A 24,826-nucleotide genomic window follows, 5' to 3' on the forward strand; every position below is an offset into this window, starting at 1 on the left:
ACAGGGGCAAGGGCTGGGCCCGGCTGCTCACGGTGTGTCCCTGGGCGTTTCCTGGGCGCTTGGGAGACATGTTCAATCCCAGGCCCATCCCAGCTCGACGCCGTCAGCCCCGGGCAAGCCCCGAGCACCGTGACGTCCTGGGAGCACCGGCTGGGATGCTGGAGATGTACAGTCAGGCGGGAGGAGCACGAAGGTTTCCAGACGGACCTTTAGTGTCGTAACACCGCACGCCCCCAGCATTCCAGTTAGCTGGGTCTCCTTTTACATGCACAGGAAAGCAGCGCTACACTAGACGCCCTAACCAATAACGACTCCCGCCCCACCGCTGCTTCAGAGGCAGGATCCAAGCAAGTGTTCACACGGACACCCGCCAGCTCGGAGCTCGAAGCTCAGCCAACAGCCTGGGACCCTGGCTCCAAACATCTTGTTGTTTTCTATTTCCAAAACAAGGTCGCTTTTTCTTTCTGCTTCTAGAACGTATGCTACTGGAGTTGCCGTCGTGGTACAGCGAAAACGAATCCAACTAGGAACCATGAGGTTGCGGGTTCGATCCCTGGCCTTGCTCAGTGGGTTAAGGATCCAGCGTTGCCGTGAGCTATGGTGTAGGTTGCAGACACGGCTCAGGCCTGGCGTGGCTGTGGCTATGGTGTAGGCTGGCAGCTGTAGCTCCAATGAGACCTCTAGCCTGGAACCTCCATATGCTGCGGGTGAGGCCCTAAAAGGACAAAAGACAAAAAAAAAAAAATTAAAAAGTAAAGAAATAAAATGTATGCTATTAAAATTTTATAGGCGTTTCCCCTGTGGTTCAGTTTCCCAGCCAGGCCTCCTTCTCTGTACCCCACACCCTACTGCTTGCTCTCAGCACAAACCCTGCGTGGGTGTGAAAACTGCACAATCCCACCACACAATCCAAGGAGTCTTCGCCACTTTATGGTAACTGCCCTGTCACCACTGGGGCCAACCCCAGCCACTGTAAACCCACGTCTGCAGACCCTGCTCCTGCTGCATTCACACACCACCCAGCCCGAGGGAGGGTGGGGGGCTCTGCCTACCACAAGGAAGCTCCAGACTCCACACCTCCCAAGCCTCCGCCAGGTGGGTGTTGAGGCACCTTGTGTGTGCCAACAACTCTCAGGCCTTCACCTAAGACCACGCTGCGATGGTGAAACACGCACGAGTCCCTCACAGTGTGGCTGCTGATGGGGCTTGGGGAACTTTACAATAAATGATGATGCAGAATTTAGGGATTGACTTTTTTCTATGAACACGTCCTCCCTGAACTCCTGAAACAGCTGGTCCCCAAGGTAACCACTCCCCGGAGGACTTTACACCATTCACTTAAGCCACAAAAGGATCTGCTCGGCCAATTTCAGTCCCTCCCTGGGCAGAAATCCTAACGTAACGAGACTTTCACACAGGACACGGGGCCACGGCCGAGCATACTCGGCTTCCTGACTCCCGCCCCTCCCACCTTGGCAGGACCAGGGGGCACAGAGCATCCCGTGGTCCTGGCTTCACGCTGGAGGCGGGGGCGGGCATCACTCTCTTGAGACAGGCGTGTGTCTTGGGCCCCGGGGTCTCTTCCCCAGCGGAGTGGTCACAGGGAAAGTCTCAGAGGCTTGCTGACAAAACAGCACCCAACACAGGCAGGCTGGTGTGCTGAGACCGGTTCCCAGCGCGGCCAGCGGGGCGAGCAGGGGAATCCGGAAGCGGGGGCCACTCACGTTCAAGGCCTGGGTGAACATGATCTTACTGCACACCAGGGGCGCGGTGGTCACCATCACCATCGCCAGGAGCCGCGGCAAGGGGATGAACTCTCTGGTCTGAAAGGCCCGGGAGATGTCCGGCTGGGCGGCATAGATCTAGGAAAGGCAGGGCAGAGAATGAGCCGGCGGCAGAGGTGAGCTTTCAAACCTGAGTCCGACTACGGGCACCCAACCGTGAAGCTGCTCCAGGGGAACAGTGACAAAGGAACAAGGACCAGAGTCCGGAAGATCCACCCCCAAATCCACCTGTGAACGACCAGTCACGTCACAAGACTGCTGCTCCCTTCGAAGCAGAGCCTGGCCTGCGGTCTGGGGAGCCTCCTAAAACCTGGGATGGTGAGTAGGTCACTGCTGGGACAACCGACTAGCTACTCATCAGTCACTGCACCTGACGGGCTCGTGAAGTTATACCATCTTTTAAGCACTCACTGCGTGACCACCCTTTGGGGTGGCGATATTTTACATCAAGACAAAGAATGTTTACAGATGACAAAACCGGACTCAGTGAAACGAAGTCATTTCCCTGGGACCACAAGGCTAGAAGGCGGAGACGCAGGATCCGAGTGCTGCCCTTCCCCCTCCGGGGACAGCAGCTCCCGACAGGGGTTGGGTGGTGACCAACATGGGCAGCAGAGCATCCCCTTCTTGTCCCAAACACACACAGGGACCACACACACACACACACACACACACACATTCAAGGGAAATGAGGAAACACACGAATAAATGTTTGCTCTACAGACAACCCCATGCGCAGGTCAAGGCACAAGAAAACAGGCCCGGGTGTTTCACTGGTAGGCAGGCTGTAGATCAGAGAGACAGAGACAGAGCGAGAGAGACAAGAGACACAGAGAGCTGGAGAGAGAGCAGTGACCTGAGCCAGGCAGTTCTGCCAAAGAACCTGCCGCAGGTATTTCCACGGGCAGATGAGGGGAGATTACGATCCAAGAGCAGATGCAAATGAATTCGGATCCACTTAAACAGACACACCGCCAGTTCATGGCTCACTGCAGGTATGTTCTAAGTACTTGAAAGAGCAATCTTTTAAAACTATGCTATAGCTCAGGGAGGTCCCTTTGTGGCTCAGCGGTTAACGGACCCGACTAGGATCCATGAAGATTCGGGTTCCATCCCTGGCCTCGCTTAGGGAGTTGAGGACCTGGCGTTGCCATGAGCTGTGGTGTGGGTCGCAGACGCGGCTCAGATCCTGAGTTGCTGTGGTGCAGGCCAGCGACTGTAGCTCAGATTCGACCCCCAGCCTGGCAACTTCCATATGCTGCAGGTGTGGCCCTAAAAAGCAAAAACGAAAACAAAAACCAACCTATTCTATAGTTCGGACATTTCACTAATTCTGGCCTCGCTGTGCTGAAACTCATCAAGATCTCAGTCGAAGCAAAATCTGGATGAAACTGGCTCTACCAATTCAAAAGCACAAACCTCAAAATCCAGCTCTAAAAGTAAAACGTCCTCAAGGACAGACGCCGGATTGGCATCGTCTAACTAAAGCCCTTAAGAAAGGCTGGAAGAAGGGCTTCACCCCGACCCGCTCATCACTGCCCCCCCTCGCCCCTAGGGAGCTGACTGCAAACTGCCCGGGTCGTCACCTTGTTGAGCAGTTTGATATTGTTTGACCAGGTGGACTTCACCCTTGGGAGAAAGGAAAACGTCACTTCCTTAAAATACTTGTTCAGGAGGTCCGGGCACACTTTCAGGATGTTCACCACGAGTTCGGCGACCAGCTCGTCATCCGCTGCAGTTTTCAAACCCAACAGGAAGTGCAGGAGAGTCAGGTTTCCTCCTCTGTCGGGGAGAGAGAGGGGAGGGGTGAGCTGGGAGCTTCCCCAAGGCGCTGCCAGCTCGAGCCCAAGGACCCACCCTCACCTGACACAGTGATGGGCAGATTCCACTTTTGGTGAATTTCCTTCACGGCATACAATGAGATGTCCCCCTGGTCTGTGGGGTCCCTGCTCCCCACCAGAGGGCCTGAACTTCACCCGCCACTTCTGAGTGGCTGAAAAAGTCCCCTTCCTGTTCCCCATCTCTGCTTCCTCCCTGAGTGCCCAGTGACTTTTAAAGAACAGGTAGAAACTCTTTCTGTCAATGCCCCAGACACCTGCCGGTCTGAATTCAAGGCTAGGGTAAAGAAAATTTTTAAATTTCCCTTTGAGATTTTACTGGCCTCTTTCCTCCGACGCCACGTGAAAACACCCATCTGTGACGGTGTGTGAGTGCGTCAAGTACACAAACACACAGGATGCATTTTTCTTTTAAAAGATCACGTTGTGTTTTTCCCCATGAAATGCTCATGAACTGCCGCAGCCTTTGGCGCCACAACGTGATTCCTAAAACTCAACAAGGTGACACAGAGTCTTCCCACAGGTCTTCTGCCTCCTCTGTTTCTATCTCATTTCAAACGCCTACACCCTCACTTGGCAATTGAGAGACGCCAACATCAGGAGGAAAAATACGCTGTACGAAAATAGTCAAAACATGCAACGAATCGGGCAGCTGTCAAAACTATAAGATGATAAAAACAGCAAAACGTGTAGATGTTAAAACTTGGAGAAAGGGAGGACCCAGCCCAGGATCTACGTGCCAAACCCACCAGACTCTGGGTTTTACCCCCAGATACCTTTTAAGAAAAGATAACTGTGCAGCCAAAGAAAGAAATAAAATAAAATAAAACAAAACAAAGTAAAATGAAACTAGGTCAAATAAGCAAAGTAATAAAAAAAGAGAGAAAGTCCAAAAGAATACAATCTAAACCATTAGCTGTGGACTTGATGTTTCTGTACTGATGAAATGTTACCATAATGCTGAAATACGAAACCAAAGGCAAAAACAAAACTTTGAGATCCTAACAGGACCGGCCGTCTCTGAGGAGGGAGGCCCCTGCAGCTGTCATGAGTGTGGCCTGGGAACCGGATTTCCAAGGTCCCAGTCTGAGCTCATCCATTTACAGGCTGAGTGACCTGGCCTCTCCGTGCCCATCTCCCCGTGTGCAAACCTGGGGTAACAAGGGCCCCAGGATGGTGGTGAGGCCATGAAGGGGCCCGCTGTCCCTGGGAGGGTGGACCCAGCGGACACTGGCCCCGTAGGAACACACGTAGGCACCTGGGCGAGGTGCCTCGTACCATGTGACTGCAGCTCTGAGCCCCTGCCCTGAATTGCTGCCCTCTGGGTCTCTGAATGTTCATCCCTGAAATTAGTTAGACGGTGTCTAAAATCCCAGTTCCTTTTTTTTCTTTTTTTTTTCTGCCTTTTCTAGGGTCGCTCCCGCAGCATATGGAGGTTCCCAGGCCAGGGGTCGAATCAGAGCTGTAGCCGCCGGCCTACACCACAGCCACAGCAACGTGGGATCCAAGCGGCATCTGCGACCTATACCATAGCTCACAGCAATGCTGGATCCTTAACCCACGGAGCAAGGCCAGGGATCGAACCGGCAACCTCATGGTTCCTAGTCGGATTCGTTAACCACTGCGCCACGACGGGAGCTCCTAAGACCCCAGTTCTAAGCCACTACAGTTCCAGCAATTACTGGAATTCCACCGGAAGCCACGTGTGTGTTGACCTTGAGGGACATGCTCAGGACTCCTGCACGCGTTGCACTTTACCTGCCCACGGTACCGAGAGACGCGTCGTAAAAATTAATCCCGTGCTTGAGCGAACAGCAGAGGTCCATCAGGAAGTTGTGAACCAGCTGCCTCACCATGGTCTTCCCTGCGTCTTCAGCAGAGGCCTACGAGGGATTTAAAAAGACCCAACGAAAACCCCAAGTTCATACACCTTAGTGACAACACGAGAATGAGAACAAGACTATGTCACTGCCTAATGACGCTTAAAAAACATTTTACATTAAACACTTGGTATAATTTAAAAATCAAAAAATCCAAAAAACAGAAGCACCAGTCAAAATTTAAAAACACTCTCTCATATGTGGAATCTAAAATAGATAAGGAAGCTAGATAGCACGTTTAAAAAAAGCTCAGAGAGAAAGAAGACTGGTAACTGCCAGAGGTGAAGGTCGGGGAGTGGGAAAAATGGGTCGGCTGGGGGTTTTTTTTGTTTTTAGTTTCAGTAAATTGAATTTAAAAATTTCTTTTTAAAGTTGCACTAACAGGGAGTTGCTAGAACAACAACAACAAAAAACTAGAAATTTGAGATTTTACGTCATTTCTTGTTTCCAAGCACTTCACAATGAGGGTTGTCATTTTTTTTCTTTTTTGTCTTTTTAGGGCCGCACCTGCGGCACGTGGAAGTTCCCAGGCCAGGGGCTGAATCAGAGCTGGCCATCGCCACAGCCACAGCATGCAGGACCCAAGCTGCGTCTGCGACCTACACCACAGCTCACGGCAACACCAGATCCTTAACCCACTGAGCGAGGCCGGGGATCAAACCCACATCCTCATGGACAGTAGTCGGGTTCATTACTACTGAGCCATGACGGGAACTCCCTTATTTAATTCTTAGCAGCCTCGTGAGTCTGGCAAAGCAGACGTGATTACACCCACTTTGTGTCTGAGCAAGCTGGGGATGAGACTGCCCAAGTCATCACAGGGTCAGGGAGTAAACAGCAGATCAGGAATTCGGACCCCCAAGATTAGAGCGCCTCTGTCCACAGCATGTGTTTTAAAGAGAAAATTCTTTTCCATGCTTTTCCTTGCCTTTGCATTGCAGTATTGTGACATAAGAAATAAATATTTGGTCATTGTCCCCCGTCCCTGGCAGAGAGCTCCGAAAACCCTTGTAATTTTCTGAGTGACAGGGATTCAAGGAAGTCTTACACGGAGCTCCCAAGTCCCCAGAATTTCCCAGGTGATGGGAGCATCTTTCATTCGTTTTTCTTGTAATTACTCAATGAATTTTATCACATTTATAGTTGTACAGCGATCATCACAACCCAATTTTATAGTGTTTCCACATCTTTCATTCTAATGAGGCAACTCTCAGAGGGCTCCTGGAGAGCCTCAGGACAGGGTGTGGACATCAGAATCGAACCAGTAATGAGAACAGCACTTAACTCTCTGAATCTGAACGTCCTCACCTATAAAATAGAACCTTAAAAAAAAAAGATAAAAAGATACGCTCAAGAGGGGCAAGTCCGGGAGTTCCCGTCATGGAGCAGTGGAAACAAATCCGACTAGGAACCATGAGGTTACGGGTTCGATCCCTGGCCTTGCTCAGTGGGTTAAGGATCTGACGTTGCCATGAGCTGTGGTGTAGGTTGCAGATGCGGCTCGGATCTGGCGTTGCTGTGGCTGTGGCTGTGGTGTAGGCTGGCAGCTGTAGCTCTGATGAGACCCCTAGCCTGGGAACCTCCATATGCCGTGGGTGCAGCCCTAAAAAAAAGGAAATAAAAGGGGGGGGGGGGTCAAGTTTAAACCTGTATTTTTAATCAAGCTTATGAATGACTTCATTTCACTTGTTCTTTTGAATAAAATTCCGTATTTGGGAGTGTTTTTATTAAGCCCCGGAGGCTTCCTGGTCAGAGGGGACACGTACAAAACCTGCTCAGAACAGGAGGGCACAGGCAAGCCGTGGAGATAAAAGGAGGCAAACCCGCAGGCTCTCGAGAGGTAAATGATCAGCGTTAACAGGAGGTCTGAGCCATCGCAACTCTGGCCAAGTCCCTGTTGAGAAACACCCTGAGGAAAATCAGAATAAGGAGAACAAAGAGGTACATGGGTCTTGGGTTCATGTGAGATTGACTGTTCTAATTTAGCACTTGTTACAAAAAAATTATACATGTCAGCAGGTGAGGAAATGGAGGTTCCTTAGATACTTGGGGTCCTGAAGGAGCTGCCACAGGCCTTGAAATTCCAGTGGCTAGATGTAAAAAGAAGGGAAGGAGGAAGAGGTAAGAGAGGAGGGGGAGCCAGGACCAACCCCTAAGTCCCCCGGGGCAGGGACTGCAGGGAAAATTAATGTGTCACCCGGCTAAAGGAAATAACAGCTTCCTCATTAAAAAAATAATAATAATAGGAGTTCTGGTCATGGCTCAGTGACCATGAGGTTGCAGGTTCGATCCCTGGCCTTGCTCTGTGGGTTAAGGATCCGGCGTTGCCGTGAACTGTGGTGTAGGTCACAGACGTGGCTTGGATTCCGAGTTGCTGTGGCTCTGGCATAGGCCGGTGACCACAGCTCCAATTAGACCCCTAGCCTGGGAACCTCCAAATGCCTTGGGTGGGGCCCTAGAAAAGGCAAAAAGACAAAAAAAATAAAATAAAATAATAATAAAGTTTAATATCATGATACTACAGATTAGAAAAAAAAAATTTTATTGTAAAAAAAAACAAAAATTTAAAAATCAAATTGGGAGTTCCCGTCGAGGCTCAGCGGTAACAAACCTGACTGGTATCCATGAGGATGTGGGTTCGATCCCTGGCCTCGCTCAATGGGTTAAGGATCCGGCATTGCCGTGAGCTGGGGTATAGGTCTCAGACGTGGCTCAGACCTGGCGTTGCTGTGGCTCTGGTGCAGGCCGGGGGCTGCAGCTCCTATTCGACCCCTAGTGTGGGAACTTCCATGGGCCACAGGCGTGGCTGGAAAAAGACAAAATAAATAAATAAATAAAATCATATTGCATCTCAGCAGAGAATGAATACAACCACAAGCCAAGAGAAGCAGGTGAAACGGAGGGACTTTTTCAAAGGCAGGAGTAAGGACGGCGGCACCTCGACATGCTCCGGGCTCACGTCGACAATCCCCTTCCAGTTGTAGAGAGACGCTATGTGGGTCAGCACTTGCCCGGTAAAGAAGCGTACCTTCTGGGTTTTTGTGATATTTTTATTCTGAACCACCTGAAAACAATAAAACCAATGAATTTCAAGGAATTTTTAAAATGGTGTTTAGGGGTTTTCATCACTGTAAAAACAATGCAGGCATATGGAAAATATGTAGCCAAAAACAAAAACCCAAACAAATCATCAAGCGAAAAACGAAATTCACCAATATTGCCACCATCCCAGGATACCCTCAGCTCACATTCTGGTCTATTTCCTTTCAGCCGCCCCACCCCTCTCAACCACACAAAGGACACATGTATTAGGTTTCGGTTGGGGGCTTGGGGGTGAGGGGGCTTCTTTTGAGGGCATATTTATGTGTCGTTTGGGGCAACACCGGATCCTTAACCCACTGAGCAGAGGCCAGGGATCGAACCCACATCCTCATGGATACGTTCACTTATGCTCCATGAGCTGTCACCACATCATTATAAATTCCTTTGGAACACCACTTTGGAGGGCTGCCTATCATCCTACCCTATGAGTGACCAGAACTTACTTAGCCACGCCCGGCGGGGTGCACTGAGGCTGTCTCCCCACACGGGCTGTGAAGAGCATCCTTGTATAAAGTCATCACTGCGGCCTTGACTATGGGCTTGGAAGGGTGGCACAAGTTCTCGGCTCCACCCAAACCTACTCCCCGTATCTCTGAGGGTTCGTGTATTTTGAATACATTCCCTGGCTGATTCTGAGGCAATCCCCCCCCCACTCCCCATGTCAGGTCTTTCAGACCTCTGACACACACGGCCAGACCTGCTGTCTTCCAGGGGGCTTGTAACACTCTCTCCTAGCAAGTACTTGATTCAAAGTATCTTTGCTGGCAGCGGAGAGCATTGTGCTGAAAAACCAATGCCAATTTGGTAGGTGAAAAGGCCTGTGTCTCATTGCTTGCACTGTTTTGAATCCAGATTTCTCCAACTTCAGCACTATTGATATTTGGGGCAAATACCTGCCCAAGGAGAACCATCTCACACACTATAGGATCGTCCTTGGTCTCTACCCACCAGCTGGCATTGCATTCCCCCAGTTCAGACAAGCCCAAATTGCCAAAGGGCCCATGGGGGCTGGGTCAGAATCACCCCCAGTCAAGAACCACTGTTTTAGATGCTAAACCAACTCACCATTTTTATGTGGGCTGCCAGTTCATGGCCTTTTGAATTTTTTTTCTTTTTATGGCCACACCTGGGGCACATGGAAGTTCTCAGGCTAGGGGTCAAATCAGAGCTGCAGCTGCTGGCCTATGCTATAGCCACAGCAACACCAGGTCTAAACCACATCTGCAACCTACACCAAAGCTTGCGACAACGCTGGATGCTTAACCCACCGAGCGGGGGCCGGGGATCGAACCTCACAGACACTATGTCAGGTTCTTAACCTGCTGAGCCACAACAGGAACTCCTGACAACATTTTATGTTGCAAGGGTCACAGAGATTTCCTGACTGGTCGTTTAAGGGGCTTCTGAATCAGACTGTGATCCTTTCCTCAAGTTGTAAAATTTCTTTAAGATGCTTGTAAAAGCTGAAAGTGCAAAATGACACAAAATAACATTCTGCTAGGTGTGTAAACAAAGATCTGTAATGGACAAGCTCACAGCTACCCCAGCGGCTTCCCGTGGGGGTGGGGAGGGGGCAGCCGCTTTCCTCCTGCTGTGAATAAAACAGCTGCCTCGCCTGAACCAGGTAAACTTCTGGACCCGCTCATCACCAAGTTTCTGCCTAAAAACTTTTGATAAAAGCCTTCCATTCAACCGGCACAACGACCCATATGAACGGTGATGTCATAGCTCGAAAGTCCTACAAAACACGGAGCAAATAAATGAGGGGAACAGGGATCGCCAAACACGTACCTTTGTTTTCAGTGTGGATAACAAAATATTGATGGTAGAAATCCTATCTTCCTTTATGCCTGAGCTAAAAATGCAAGGGAGAAACTCTGAAAGTAAAAGTTTCGAAGCATTAGACTCAAAAATACTTTGAATATGAAAACAGAGGAGAGAACATTACTTCTTAAAATAGTACAGCAAACGTTGCCATTTACTTGCTTTTATCAAAAGTTTTCCTTTGACGATATAAGTTCACAGAAGGAAAAGCTATTTTTTGTGACACAGGAAATTAATACCTAAAGGCAAAACAAGGACTGAACCATGAAACAGTCAAGAGTTCACTGGTTCTGTTTTAGTCTCCTTTTCTCACATTAATTTCCATAAAATTAATACTGACGGCTTGAAAGAGAATGTACAGTAGGATTAGTTTTCCAAAATTTCCCTTGGCTTAGACTTGCTCAGAGATGTACTTAAAATGACAGTCATCACTTTATTTATTCATTGGTGGTAGACTTTGGACTGATTTTTTTTTTTTAATAGCTGCACCCATGGCATATGGAAGTTCCTGGGCTAGGAGTCAAATCAGAGCTGCAGCTGCTGGCCTATGCCACAGCCACAGCAATGCAGGATCCAAGCCGCATCTGCAACCTATACTGCAGCTTGCAGTAATGCCGGATCCTTAACCCATTGAGCAAGGCCAAGGGTCAAACCCTCATCCTCATGGATATTAGTCAGGTTCTTAACCCAATGAGCCACAATGGGAGCTCCTGGGCTGATGTGTTTGTCTCCTCTTCCCCAAGAGACCCAGTCGGGATCCCAAAGGATTTAGACACCCCAGCCTGATGCTATACTGTTTACTAATGGACTGGTGACACTGGTACAAGCATCAAAGCATTACCGTTGCTCTTATTCCATTCATACTTAATGGGCATACATAATTTCCACAAAAGCAAACTCATTCTTCTTTTTTTAAAAAAAGGAAAAACAGAAAATACCAAACAAACCAAAAAAAAAAAGACATTTAAAATCTACCATAACTCCATTACCCAGAGATTAACCCTGTTAATGTCTGGGTTACCAGCTAACCGTTAACCTTCTGACATATCCATATTGTTAAATTTAACTTTTAGTAAAATGGGATCATACTTCACAGTTTTATAACGGAGTTTACACCCAATCATATATCCTTAAAAAAAAAAAAACTGACATCAATAAGTCTATTTCTACATCACTTTAAATAGCTGCATTCCTCCTTATGACCAGGCCTCAATTTGTTCCATCAATCCCTTGCTGGTGGGTAGTTAGGAGGCATCCAATTTTCAGCTAATATGAAAAAAATGTCTCCTAACAAAACCTCTGCTCGCATGTTTAATTATCTCCTTAGGATAAATGATGAGACATGGAAGGACTGGATCAAACACTTCAAACACTGTGATGCCTGTGGCCAAACTGCTCTGCAAAAACTTTAACAGAAGTGCATCCCGCCCCTTTCGAGGCGCAGATGGATAACCCCAAACCACTGTCCCTTAATAGACGGCCAGTGGCCAAGAAGACCCCGGGGAGTGGGAAGAAATTCTCTACTCCTAGCAGCAGAGGGCGCCCCACACCGGGCGGCAGCAAGCAGGCCCTGGCAGCGGTACCACCACGCAAAGGAAGCACTGCCTCCCAGGAGCTGCGGAGCCCAGGGCCGACCATATGAGGTGACCAGCACCCGCACCTGCCTGTTCTGGAGGGGCCTCGGGTCTCTCTCGCTAGGGAAGATGGGGAAATGCTGACCTGCCTTAAGCTGTTCCTCCTCCCATGGTCCCAGAGCCCGAGCCGCTCCTCACCCGCAGACAAGGCTGGACCCTGGGGCATCTGACTTAACGCCTGCCCCCACGCTGCCATTCACCATCGTGATAAAATGCAAGTGGCCCTAAGAGACTAAACCATGCCAAGCCTTGCCCTAGGAAGACAGGCAGCAGAAGGTGGTCCAGCTAGAATTCTCTGAAGCTCTACCACTGCTATTCCAGGGACACTTGGCAAAACCACCAAAGTAATCACATTTTATTTTTAAAAATACAATTACTAAGGAAAGCCAGGTAGCCAGGGCTATGAATCCTCTCACATGTCAGAGAGCCATAAAAACTCCTTTGTTTGCATGAGTCTCTGAAGTTTGCGTTTCTCCTTTGTAAGGCCCGCTCAGCATCCAGCCAGCAGAACAGGGACACCTGTGTCCACGGCGACCAGCGGCAGCAAAACCACCATGACCAAAGCCTTGCCACACGTGCAGCCTGATTCTAGTGTACCTGTAGAAAGCGGCCACCAGCTCATGACCCTGCAGAGTGCTTTGCGGTGGGTTTTTTCAAGACAATCACGAGCCCGCTCTGCCTGGAGACAAAGAGGCACACCCACCTTTCAACTCCAGCACCTGCGCGATCGTGCTGTCGTCCCCGGCGATCAGGAAGGAAAGGGCGAACTGAATGTAGGCCAGCCGGACGTCATGCACTCCCTGGGGGCGAAGGAGACCGTGAGTCACAGGCCTATCCACACTCACACCCCAGGGAGCAGGGACACCCCCCCCCTCGGCCCCAATGTCACAGACGCTTCCAGTCTAAAACCACGGGTCACCTCTTTATGGAAACAAAGGGTTTTTCCTTTGCTCTTTCCCTTCAATCTTCTACAGTATTTTCTCCTTCTCCTTCAGGCTCTCTCTAAATAAGAAAGCACAGCTACCCCTTCCGCAGCTGTAATGATACACACTTTCAGTTCATGGACCACTTCAGTATAGAGCAGAAGATTCAAGCCCACCCAGATACCGTCTACTCTCATGTAATGAAATAACCTATCTGTGTTTTTGAAAACGCAGAGATAGTGGAAAGGCTAGTGCTGCTTTTCATGAGACACCAATGAGATGATGTCTGGCTTTTATTAGATATTATACATTTATACCAGACACCAAAGCACAGATGCTGTCAAACTGCAAAGCTAGTGCGGCCCTCCCAGGACTGCAATCCACGCTGTCCTGCAGGCATCTATCATGAGCCAGCACACAGGCACCCTTAACGAGGGCCTCAGGGGAAGCCAGCAGGGCCATCTGACCAGTTTTCCCTCCCAGCAACTTTAAGACAAACCTGTATCTTTTTTTTTTTTTTTTTTTTTGGTCTTTTTGCCATTTCTTGGGCCGCTCCCACAGCATATGGAGGTTCCCAGGCTGGGGGTCAAATCGGAGCTGTAGCTGCAGCCTACGCCAGAGCCACAGCAACGTGGGATCCGAGCCGCGTCTGCAACCTACACCACAGCTCACGGCAACGCCAGATCCTTAACCCACTGAGCAAGGCCAGGGATGGAACCTGCAACCTCCTGGTTCCTAGTCGGATTCAAAAACCACTGAGCCACAACAGGAACTCCGCAAACCTATATCTTAATGTTCCTGTTTTTCACCCCAAAGAACCCAGAGCGTGTGGTCATGCAGGTCTCTTGTCAGTAGGACCAGAACGCGCACAAATGCCGAGAGCCTCCACGGCTTACACCAAAATCGTCTCCCTATTTCAGTTATTCCAAAGGTACTTTGCTGACGAGAAGTAAATTAACATCATGGATGTTGCCCTGAAGGCCTGAAAAGATTAAGGAGTCTCTGCCTTCCAGAGAGTTCTACTCCACTCAGGAGCCATAGCAGAGGTGGGGGCACTAGTGATGATAATGAACTTGACGGTAACAGCAACACTTCCTGAGCACTTCCTGGGCACCAGATGCCACGTCAGATGGCACACATCTGTCATCTCATTTCCTCCTTATAACAACCGGAGGCCCAGGTGTCCACCGTACCCATCTTGCAGATGGGGAAACTGAGGTTTTTAAAAACTCACTTCAGGTTCCATGACTACTGAGTAAGTGCTGGAACTGGGATAGTCATGAACGCCTCTACAAACATGCTGCTTCATGCTCGACCTCACATCTGTCTAGACAGAAATGCCTGTTTCTCAGGGCTCCCGTAGCATCTTCATTCCACTTTTTCTCGAGGTGCAAGCACCATACTTATGAGTATTGAACTAATTCCATCCTGTTTTACTGGGTTGGCTTCAATGGGAGCAGACACCGAGCGTCTGAACCCTGCTCGGGGACATGTAGGTGGAAGACCTGCACACTTACTGTGCCCACTGAGTCCATCTCCAGCCACGCCATGGAGCGCTTCAGCAAGACCTCGTGAGGCCAACCCTGCTTCATTCACGATACACTAAGAGCTCCAAGCCATCCTCCTGTTCTGGGGACCAAGCTGTGGCCCTCTTCACAACACGGGGCTTGGGTACAATGATCGGTAAAGTCTCGAAAATGGGCTGATTCCTTTAGAGTGTCAGCAACGCTCCAGGCCCTTCATTCAACAACTCCATGGGTTTTCTTGGTTTTTTGTCTTTTTTAGGGCCACACCCACAGCATATGGAGGCTCCCAGGTCAGGGGTCAAATCTGAGCTGTCACCTCCGGCCTATGCTGCAGCCGCAGCAACTCAGGATCTGAGCCATATCTGCAACCTACACCACAGCTCATGGCAACACCAGATCCTTAACCCACTGAGCGAGGCCATGGATACAAGTCAGATTCGTTTCCGCTGAGCCACCACGGAAACCCCACACCAACTCAATGTTAATAAAACACCCATGACACTCAAGATGCCAGGACCTCAGGCTGAGAGAGGATGCAAAGACGGCGCAGAGACTGCCCTTGTCCTAGGGAAGCTTCAAGTCACCACAGTTCCCAAGCTATCCAGCCACCTAACCACTTCAAACAAACTCAAACAAACCACTTCAACAAACTCAAGCACCTAACTCAAGCACAGTCAACGTGTCATTCTGGTCCACGTATGCCTTACATTTCAAAGAATCCTGCTTAAATGCTAAAACGTTCCTGGTAAAATTAAATCCTCTGTTATCCTTTTCCGGTGAGTTGAAAAGGTTCCCCAAGTTTTGGGGTTTTTTTTAATCCAGTGACGTACTGGGAGTCAGGGCCCTGGAAAACTGGTCCCAGCCTATCACTCTAGGTCTTTCTAGCATACACGGCAGAGCTGGACTAGATGCTTTCAAGAGTGCTTCCAGCAATGAATTTTGAACTGAAATGGAAGTCAGTCCCCACCTGCTGGCATCTACCTAGAGAATGTAGATTCCTGACAAAACAGAGAAAGGCTCCCCAACCCAGCCTGAGACACGGCCTCTGCCCTTTTCCAAGAGCCACGACCAGGCCTCGTCCACCTGACCACAGCCCCCCAGCCTCTGCCCTCCAGGTTCAGCCAACTCCATCAAAGGCAAGGAGGTCACATGCCTGCCCCTCATTCCAGCCCTGTGACTTCACTGGGTTCTTATCCCAGGAAGAAAACATCCTGAGCTCCATGCCCTGTCTGCATAACACGGTCCAAAATAGAGCAAAACATATTTGGTAAAACTGCTCTCTGGCACAGGATATTCAACAATGCTTTCTTTGGATGAAAAGAATATTCATAACCCTCTTTCTTCATGAGGCTTTAATAATTCCCTCCAAACTGTTAAAACAAAAAATATCTCTAAGCTTCTTCAACAACTCAATGGTATTTTTCAAAAAAGAAAAAGAAAAAAAGTGGGGGAGAGGCCGAAAATTCAAAGATACGAAGAGATTTAAGAAAGGTATCAACCGAACATAATGTATGACCCTTGTTTGGGTCCTGATTTGAACCACGAAGTGCAAAGGTATTTTGAGGACAGTCGGGGGAAAAGCTGAGACAAAACTGGGCATTAGATGATACTGAGAAATTATTAATGCTATGGGATGCAATGATGGGTCTATGGTTTTGTTTTTTCTAAAACGTTGTTTTCTGTTGGAGACACACATTGAAATATTTATGGTGAAATATGATTCGCATGTGGGATGTGCTAGAATAGACTGACTGCCCCCAAACAACCCAAAAGGTGGAGGAGGTGACAGCGTCTAAAGCTGGATGACAGGTCTGGGGGACCTCATTATGCTGCTCTCATTTCTGAACATCTCTGACATTTCCAATATATATGTAAAAAAAAAATTGGGTCTATGGATATGAGTAACATTTAATCTGTTATATACCTGAAACTAACACAACTTTGTAAGTCAACTTTTAAGTCATCCAATAAAATTTATTTTAAAAAAAATTTTTTTTAAAAAAAAAAGCTTTTTCTTAATGTCCAGAATCATTTCCTACAACATACAAAGTATTTAAGATACGTTATATATAGATGATTAAAGAAAATGAAAACACATTCATTTTGGGAGCTCCCATTGTGGCTCAGTGGAAACGAATCTGATTAGTATCCATGAGGATGCGGGTTCAATCCCTGGCCTCGCTCAGTAGGTTAAGGATCTAGCATTACCGTGAGCTGCGGTGTAGGTCACGGGCATGGCTCGGATCTGGCATTGCTGTGGCTGTGAGGTAAGCGGGCAGCTGCAGCTCTGATTCAACCCCTAGCCTAGGAACTTCATATGCTGCAGGTGCAGCCCTAAAAAGCAAAACAAACAAACCAAAAACAAACAAAAAACCACCTTCATTTTGACAAGAATTCCTGTTTTACGGATCGAGAAAGACATAAAAGCACTTGCTAAGGGCCTGAGATGAGGTGCCCAGGGGCAGCCCTGTGGCCGGGGTCCAGGCAGGGGACCCTGCTGGGCTTTCCCACGAAGCGCCCTGGAGGGCGGCCTGTCTACTGATGTGCGCTTCACTTAAACAGCCGGGCTGCCTGAAGTCAAGAGAAGCGGTTGGGGGGTGGGGGATTCTGATGGGTAATTACTGCCAGGCTGACTGCCAGGTAAGACTAAGAAGCCATGACACTTGGCCTCGCGTGCAAAGAGCACACATGCTCTTTTTTATTAGATACGTGCTTAAATGCCAGGAGCCATTACTCATTAAATGGCACTTTTGACATTAATCAAATATGGTATCCATGAGACACTAAGACCTGGAAAAGTTTTCCTCAAAGAAAACCTTATTCACAGAGTTCCCGTCGTGGTGCAGTGGTTAACGAATCTGACTAGGAACCATGAGATTGCCGGTTCGATCCCTGGCCTTGCTCACTGGGTTAAGGATAAGCCCGTAGCTACAGCTCCAATTAGACTCCTAGCATGGGAACCTCCATATGCTGGGGGAGTGGCCCTAGAAAAGGCAAAAAGATTTAAAAAAAAAAAAAAAAAAAAAAAAAAAAGAAAACCTTATTCATGATTCCGGGAAAACCCAACAGCAGGCCATAAGGTTACCTGCTGTTACCATGATTAACCTTCAGCCAATTATCTGGCAATGAAGAAACTCTTAATCCCAGGAAGAGATAGAGCCCCAGGTCACAAGTGAGTGTAGACGTCACTCGATTTTTTTTTTTTTTTAGGGCCACACCTGCGGCATATGGAGGTTCCCAGGCTAGGGGTCTCATCGGAGCTGTTGCTGCCGGCCTATGCCAGAGCCACAGCAATGCCAGATCTGAGCCATATCTGCAACTTACACCACAGGTCATGGCAATGCCGGATCCTTAACCCACTGAGTGAGGCCAGGGATCAAACCTGCATCCTCATAGATGCTAGTCTGATTCATTAACCAGTGAGCCACGACGGAAACTCCCTAGAAGTCACTCGTTCTAATGTGGCTCCTCCACCTAGGCAGACAGGGACAGACTGGTCCTGACAGGGGGTGGAGAACAGAGCAGGGCAGCCGAGGCACTGGGGTGCCAGCGGGAAGAGGCACTGGGACAGCCTGCAGGTGGCACACACGCTGGGGGGATGTCCTTTCTGCAGCTCATGAGGCCTCAAACTTGTGTTTTCTCCTCAAGAGCCTTTCCAACCCCAGGTGAAACGTCTGGAGCCACCAGAACACTTTTTTTCTTTTTTCTTAATCAGCTCTCCTGAAACCCAACCACTCACACTTCCATTCTCTTTGACACAATCCAGCCCCTACTCGTTTTAAGCCTTGTAATTGGGAGGCACACGAAATGTACTAAAAAGCCATAAACGTCCTCTCTGATATCACAGGCTTGGCCTCCCAAGGGTTTCCTGCCCCATGGACAAACAGGAGGACCAGGACCCTGTCAGGCCACGCCCTGTGGGACGCGGACATGACCAAGTCCTCCTCACGGCCAGGAAGGCTCTGCGATGCGGAGCCCCCGGAGGAGCTGTCCTCAGATGTCCCCGTCACTCAGGCTCTGCCGGTGACCAGGCCAAAACCACTGGCCAGGAGTGAGGCCCCCCCCCCACAGGCACAGGTCCTCCGCAGGGGGGCCTCCCACTCCATCTACGTGAGGACCAAGGCCAGGGAGGGGCGGGGGGGACACCACTCTGCCCCCCCAAAGGGGAAGGAAACCCTCAGGGGGTAACGAGACACTCAATGCTCCTCACCTTTGAATCCCTCTTGGTCGCCAGGGTGTACAAGGTCTTTTTATTCAGATCAAAGTGGCTGCAGACGTCCCTGGCGGCCTCGGGACCCTGGGTCACCATGGCGGCCATCAGGTTCAGGCAGGCGCGAGCCATCCTGTTTGGGGACAAGGGGGAAACCGGGCCTCAGGACGACAGAAGCACAAAGACACCTCCCCACCAGCCAAGGTTACACGGCGCCCTGTGGCCTGCTACCCCCCAACCCAGAAAACAGGCCAGGGGAGACATGCAGACAAGGCCTTTCTTTAATAAAATCCTGGAGTTCCCGCTGTGGCACAATGGGATTGGCGGCATCTCTCCAGCGCCAGGACGCAGGTCCGATCCCCGGCCTGGCACAGTGCATTAAAAGATCTGGCATGAACTCCACACACTGTGGGGTGGCCAAAAAATTAAAAACCTCAAAGACAGCTAAAAAACTGAGTCCAAGGAGGAGCTCTAAGAACACGGGATACAAGGTCCAAAGAAGACGGCAATCTGTCTCCAGTCAACATCATGGAGCTGGATCTGCATCCCCCTGCTTTGCAGGGCCCAGACCCGGGGTTGCTGAGCACCTACAAATCCCAGGCACCATTTAGGTGCTGGAAAGACAGCATTTCACGACGGCCAAGGCCCCCACCCACATGCACCTCGCATTCTAGTGGAGGGAGACAGAGTCAACAGACTAATGTGGAATATTCCGTCACGTGGACGGGATGGTCAGAGAGGACCTGCCTCAGATGACAGTTCTGCCAAGCCCTGAGGCACAGGAGGGAGCCCGTGGTGACCCAGGAGAAGGGCCATCAGGGCAAAGGAGAGGCAGTGTTAAGGAGGTCTGGAGAGTTCCCAAGACAGCAGGGAGGGAAGCAGGACCAGGGCAGAAGGAGAGGGGTCAGTGACAGTGAGGGGTCGGTCACCAGAGGAAGGAGGGGCAGAGCCAGAGTCTCGATGGCCTTGAAAACAGCGCTGCTCTACGGATGCGTGGAGGGAAGGTCAGGGCACTGGCGGAGAGCCGCCAGCAAGGCCAGGCCTGCCACGTGAAGGGGGCAACTTACTTGTAACCCGAGGCATACAGGGACTCGCAGAGGAGCTTCATGTGGTTATTCATGAGCTTTTTCACGATGTTGGTTCCCACCACGTGAAAATGGGAGAGATCACTGGCCGTCCGCAATAATATGGCCTCGAAAACTTGAAATATTAATAGCATCTGCAAAGACAGAATTGAAAAGCTCACGAATCAGCTCTTTTCTTTTCCTCCTCTAGAATATTATCCTCTTGTCTTAGCAACAGTTGCTTGCAGATTTAAAGCTTTCAACTTGCAGGAGTTCCCGTCGTGGCATGGTGGTTAACAAATCCGACTAGGAACCATGAGGTTACGGGTTCGATCCCTGGCCTTGCTCAGTGGGTTAAGAATCCGGCGTTGCTGTGAGCTGTGGTGTAGGTCGCAGAGGCAGCTCAGATCCTACGTTGCTGTGGCTGTGGTGTAGGCCAGCGGCTATAGCTCCAATTAGACCCCTAGCCTGGGAACCTCCATATGCCTTGGGTGCGGCGCTAGAAAAGATGCAAAGACAATAAGTAAATAAATAAATAAAGTTTTCAACTTGCAGGAAGAGGCCTGCCTACCCAGACTCTGAGCCAAACGCAGGAAGGGAACAGCTTAGCCTTCCTCCCAGAGTCTAGCCAAATAGGGACTAGCTTGCATAACAAGGAAACAAAATGAAATGCAATGAGAAATCTCTACGAATGATTGGGCCTCACTGCTTTGGGGAAAGTCAAGTTCAACAACCCTGAGATTTCAACAAGTTCACAAACATCCCAAATTTCGAACCTCTCTAGAACCAGATAACAATAGTCCATGCCACCTATGTCTGTATCTGCTGACATGCCAAATGGTGACAGTTTTCACCTATCCCCCTTTCATTAAAGCGAACCATCGTGCAACGAGATTAAAAAGCTATGATCTTTCCTTCTGGTATTATTCACCACCAGCAAATCCACACTTCCAAAGGCCACGATGTAAAAATGAATGTATTCCTCCTACAGCACAGGAACAACGCACCCTTTTCTGTAAAAAGCTGGTTAACGCCTTAGAAATTGACAGCACATTTCTCTTCACCAAGCTTAACACAATCGCAGCGTTTTCTTTTTCTCCTCTCCATCAGGCCATGTCAGGAATGGCTTACCTCACTTTCAGGGCGCTTCTCCCCATTCAGAAGCTGGAAAATCTCGGCACACTCGACAGAAATTTTGATGTATCCCTCCACGACATCGTACACATCCTCTCGAGGTAGCTTCTTGGCAGCAGAAACAAATGCTTCCAAGGCTGAAATAAAAGTTATGATCAAATGTTAACAAGGACAGTCTCTTTAGAAACAACTCCAGGAGTTCCTGTCACAGTGCAGCAGAAACGAATCCCACTAGGAGCCATGAGGTTGCGGGTTCGATCCCTGGCCTCCATCAGTGGGCTAATGATCTGGCGTTGCTGTGAGCGGTGGTGTAGGTCACAGACGAGGCTCAGATCTGGCGTTGCTGTGGCTGTGGTGTAGGCTGGCAGCTGTAGCTCCGATTCGACCCCTAGCCTGGGAACTTCCATATGCCATGGGTGTGGCCCTAAAAAGCAAAAAAAAAAAAAGAAAGAAAGAAAGAAAAAGAAAAAGAAACAACTCCAGCTGCTACTGTGACAGAGGGAGATTTCTGACAGGAGGACTCAGGTGAGGTGGAGAACAGAGCAGCAGGGTAGAGATAGGAAGATCAGGGGTTAAAATCCGGCCTTTTCTCCATCACCGGTAAGTCATGAGCAACAAGGCACTGGTTTAGAGCAGAACCCTTCCTGACCCAGGGATCCTCTCTGACCCTGAGGCTGGTCCAGTCCCGAGCCCCTCTCTGGGTCTTTATCAATCTAACCCTACCGCCCCCCCTGAAGGGGGTATAATCAGAGAATGAATAAAGAAAAGGTGGCGTATCTATACACAGAAATATATACAATGGAATATTACTCAGCCTTCAAAAAAGAAGGCTTGCCTTTTGTGACAGCGCAGATGGACTCTGAGTGCGCTGACTGAAATAAGGCAGACAGGGGAAGATGAATACTGTATATTCTCACTGCTATGCGGAAACCTGGAGTTTCCACTGTGGCTTAAGGACACGACGTGGTCTCCATGAGGATGTGGGTTCAAACCCTGGCCTCGCTCAGTGAGCTGAGCATGGTGGCAAGTTGTGGGGCAGGGCTCAGCTGCAGCTCCGATTCAACCCCTAGCCTGGGAACCTCCATGTGCCGCAGGTGTGACCAAAAAAGATTTTTTTTTTAATTTAAAAAAATTTAAAAATAAAAAAAAACAAACTCATAGAAACAGGAGAATGGAGGTTGCCGGGGGCTGAGGGAAACAGGGACGTGGTGGCCAAAGAGTATAAACTTATAGCTATAAGTTCCAGGGAATCCAATGTACAGTATTGTGACTAGTTAATGATATTGTATCATATACTTAAAAGTTATAGAGAGTAGATCTTAAATGCTATCACCACAAAAAAAGTAATTCTATTGGGAGGGGTAGAAGTGTTAACTAACCTCATTGCGGTCATGTCCTACTACCTATATTTCTCGAACCAGCACACCATACACCTTAAGCTTACATATGCTGTATGTCAATAATATCACAATATGGCTGGGGAAAAAAAAAAAAAAAACACAGAAAAAAACCTTCCCTAACACCTGAATGAAAAGAAAAATCCCTAACATTTGTCCGATCCACTGCCCTGATCGTCCAGCGAGGTGATCCTACCACAGCAAGTTACGAGAACATATCCAAAGGGTGGGAGAATCCAAGATAAAGACTGGATTCGAACACATCCAACAGAGCCTCACACCAGGGATTCACACGTGCACTCCCAGTTTCAGTCCTGCCACATCTCCCAACTCCCTCACCGCACCCACCACTCACCGACCCTGGCTTCTGAAATCTGTTCAAAAGCAGTGCCTGAAAGTAAATAGAGCTCTGTGAGCAAAACCACTGCTATCTCTAAGGATACAATCTGTCGAACAATTCGACATGCTTTTTTTCTTTGGTTTGTCCTGAGGCATATGGAAGTTCCCAGGCTAGGGGTCTCACTGGAGATGCAGCTGCCAGCCACGGCCACAGCCACAGCCATGCCAGATAGGAGCTATGTCTGTGACCTACACCACACCACAGCTCACAGCAATGCTGGATCCTGAACCCATTGAGCAAGGCCAGGGATTGAACCTGCCTCCCCTTGGATACTAGTTGGGTTCCTTAACTGCTGAGCCACAGCGGGAACTCCACATGCTCTTTCTTCCACCAGGAAAGTTTCTATCCCTGTCCTTTTAGAGCGCTTTGTGCTGAAATGATTGGTATGGGACTTTAAGGATTCCCATCTGCCTTCCCACTTGACTATTCATAGGCTTCCCCATGGCAGATTCTTACTCACCATTTTACCTCTACTCTGACAAATACCAGCCCCTTGCAAGTAATGAACAAAGGAATGAATGAAACGCAAACTTCTTTGCTAAAGCCACTATCATCTTCCCAGCTCTGGCTAGCATATGCTGGCATCCAACGTTTAAAAACACAATCTGTGCAAGACAAACTGGAAATTGAGGATACTCTGGACATTAACTTAACTTTCACTTGAAACAGTCACTGCTTTCTTCTGACACAGTACCAGTGTTTTGCACATGCTAGTGTCTTCCATTGCGTTTTGTCCTCATAACCTAAATACTTTCTAATGGAGTACAAGGAATTGGGAAGTTAGGTCACACTTTTCAAAAAGTGCAATTATTGAATCTGCTCCTTATCTGTCACTAGTCTCTCAGCGGCATATGGAAGTTCCCAGGACCCAAGCCACGTCTGCAACCTACACCACAGCTCACGGTAAGGCCCAGATCCTTAACCCACTGAGTGAGGCCAGGGATCGAACCTCTGTCCTCATGGCTCCTAGTCGGATTCGTTTCCGCTGCACCACGACAACGGGAACCATATCTGTCACTAGTCTAATCTTGCTCAACTGTCAAGTCCTGCAGTAGCTTCATGTGGGAGCTTATGACAGGTTTTCGGGTCGGTGTGAGTGTTGGAGGATCAAAGCTACGGAAAACAGAGCTGACAGCCATGGCAGTAGCAAACTCACAGTCGGGACTCGATAAATAATCCGTTTTGTGAATAAGTACTACACATCCACTTTCCTGACAATTGCAGTAAAGGTTTTAGAGCTTGCCGAGGGACACTGTCCGGGCAAGGGAGGTGTGGGGTCGCAGGAACTGTCACATTCAAGCAAGTCTGGGCCCTGGACTCCCAAGCACCCGGGCCTCGGTTTCCCGACTGCGAATCGGGAGGCTGAGCTCTGACCCTCGCTGCAGGAAGAAGAGGCTGCATCCACACACACACCGAGGCGGGTAGGCCGCCCCGAACGCATCGGCTCCCCGCCCCGGGTCCCGCACTCACCCGGCCCCGCACCCTGCGCGTCTCTCAGCTGAGTCTTGAAGCGCACGCCCGTGAGCTCTTCGGTGCGGGCTCGCTTGGCTGTGCCCGCAGGGGTAGCTCCACCTTCCCGGCCGCCCGCAGCCTTCCTTTTGGGGACCCCCATGGCCGAGAGGGCGGGGACGCGCCGGGACCCACACACCCCGGGACCTGACAAGAGGACACCGGCGGAGACCCGACAGGCACCTGTGGCCCACACGTGGGCTGAAGGGGCGGGGGGGCTGTCGGAAGAGGCGGAGCCTCGGGAGGGAGGCCGGCGGAAGGGGCGGGCCCTGTGGGAAGGGCGGGGCGGGGCCTGTGGGAAGGGCGGGGCGGGGCCTGTGGGAAGGGCGGTCCGGCGGAAACCCGGTAGCGGTTCCCTCTTGGCTGTGCGACTCTAGCTCCCTCGCTCGCTGCCCCGGGGCGAGCCGACGCTCCACCACACCCCCGCTTGGCCTCGGCGCGGGGGGGCGGGGGCGTCTATCAGGGGCTTTCTCGAGGGTTCTTGGGAGGAAGAATCCCCAGATCCTCCACTCCTGGGGGGCACGAGCCAGACCGCTGGCAGCAGCACCGTCAGCTCGGTTCTTGACCTGTGGGCGCCCTAATGGTGCCTCTTGACTGACAT

General features: G+C 49.8%; 1 protein-coding gene across 2 annotated transcripts in view; it reads right to left on the reverse strand.

The window, feature by feature from the left end:
• URB1 (URB1 ribosome biogenesis homolog) overlaps positions 1-24,428 on the reverse strand; it is a 71,933-nt gene extending 47,505 nt beyond the window's left edge. The window contains exons 1-10 of one of the 2 annotated variants that reach the window (XM_084991934.1): positions 24,187-24,428; positions 20,917-21,056; positions 19,789-19,940; positions 18,722-18,854; positions 12,766-12,862; positions 10,396-10,481; positions 8,441-8,566; positions 5,381-5,505; positions 3,371-3,566; positions 1,725-1,862 (exon numbers count right to left, since the gene is read on the reverse strand). In XM_084991934.1, the coding sequence (XP_084848060.1) occupies positions 1,725-1,862; positions 3,371-3,566; positions 5,381-5,505; positions 8,441-8,566; positions 10,396-10,481; positions 12,766-12,862; positions 18,722-18,854; positions 19,789-19,940; positions 20,917-21,056; positions 24,187-24,328 (1,335 nt within the window). In that variant the 5' untranslated portion in view covers positions 24,329-24,428. The remainder of the gene's footprint in view (positions 1-1,724; positions 1,863-3,370; positions 3,567-5,380; positions 5,506-8,440; positions 8,567-10,395; positions 10,482-12,765; positions 12,863-18,721; positions 18,855-19,788; positions 19,941-20,916; positions 21,057-24,186) is intronic. The other variant, XM_084991935.1, reaches the window with a different exon arrangement.
• Positions 24,429-24,826: the final 398 nt, after the last annotated feature.

This window comes from Sus scrofa, chromosome 13 (assembly GCF_054392235.1).
Source record: "Sus scrofa isolate SSC_HxYL_T2T_F1_AM1 chromosome 13, Sscrofa_HxYL_maternal_Yorkshire_Landrace_v2.0, whole genome shotgun sequence".
In the NCBI taxonomy this organism is placed as follows: domain Eukaryota; kingdom Metazoa; phylum Chordata; class Mammalia; order Artiodactyla; family Suidae; genus Sus; species Sus scrofa.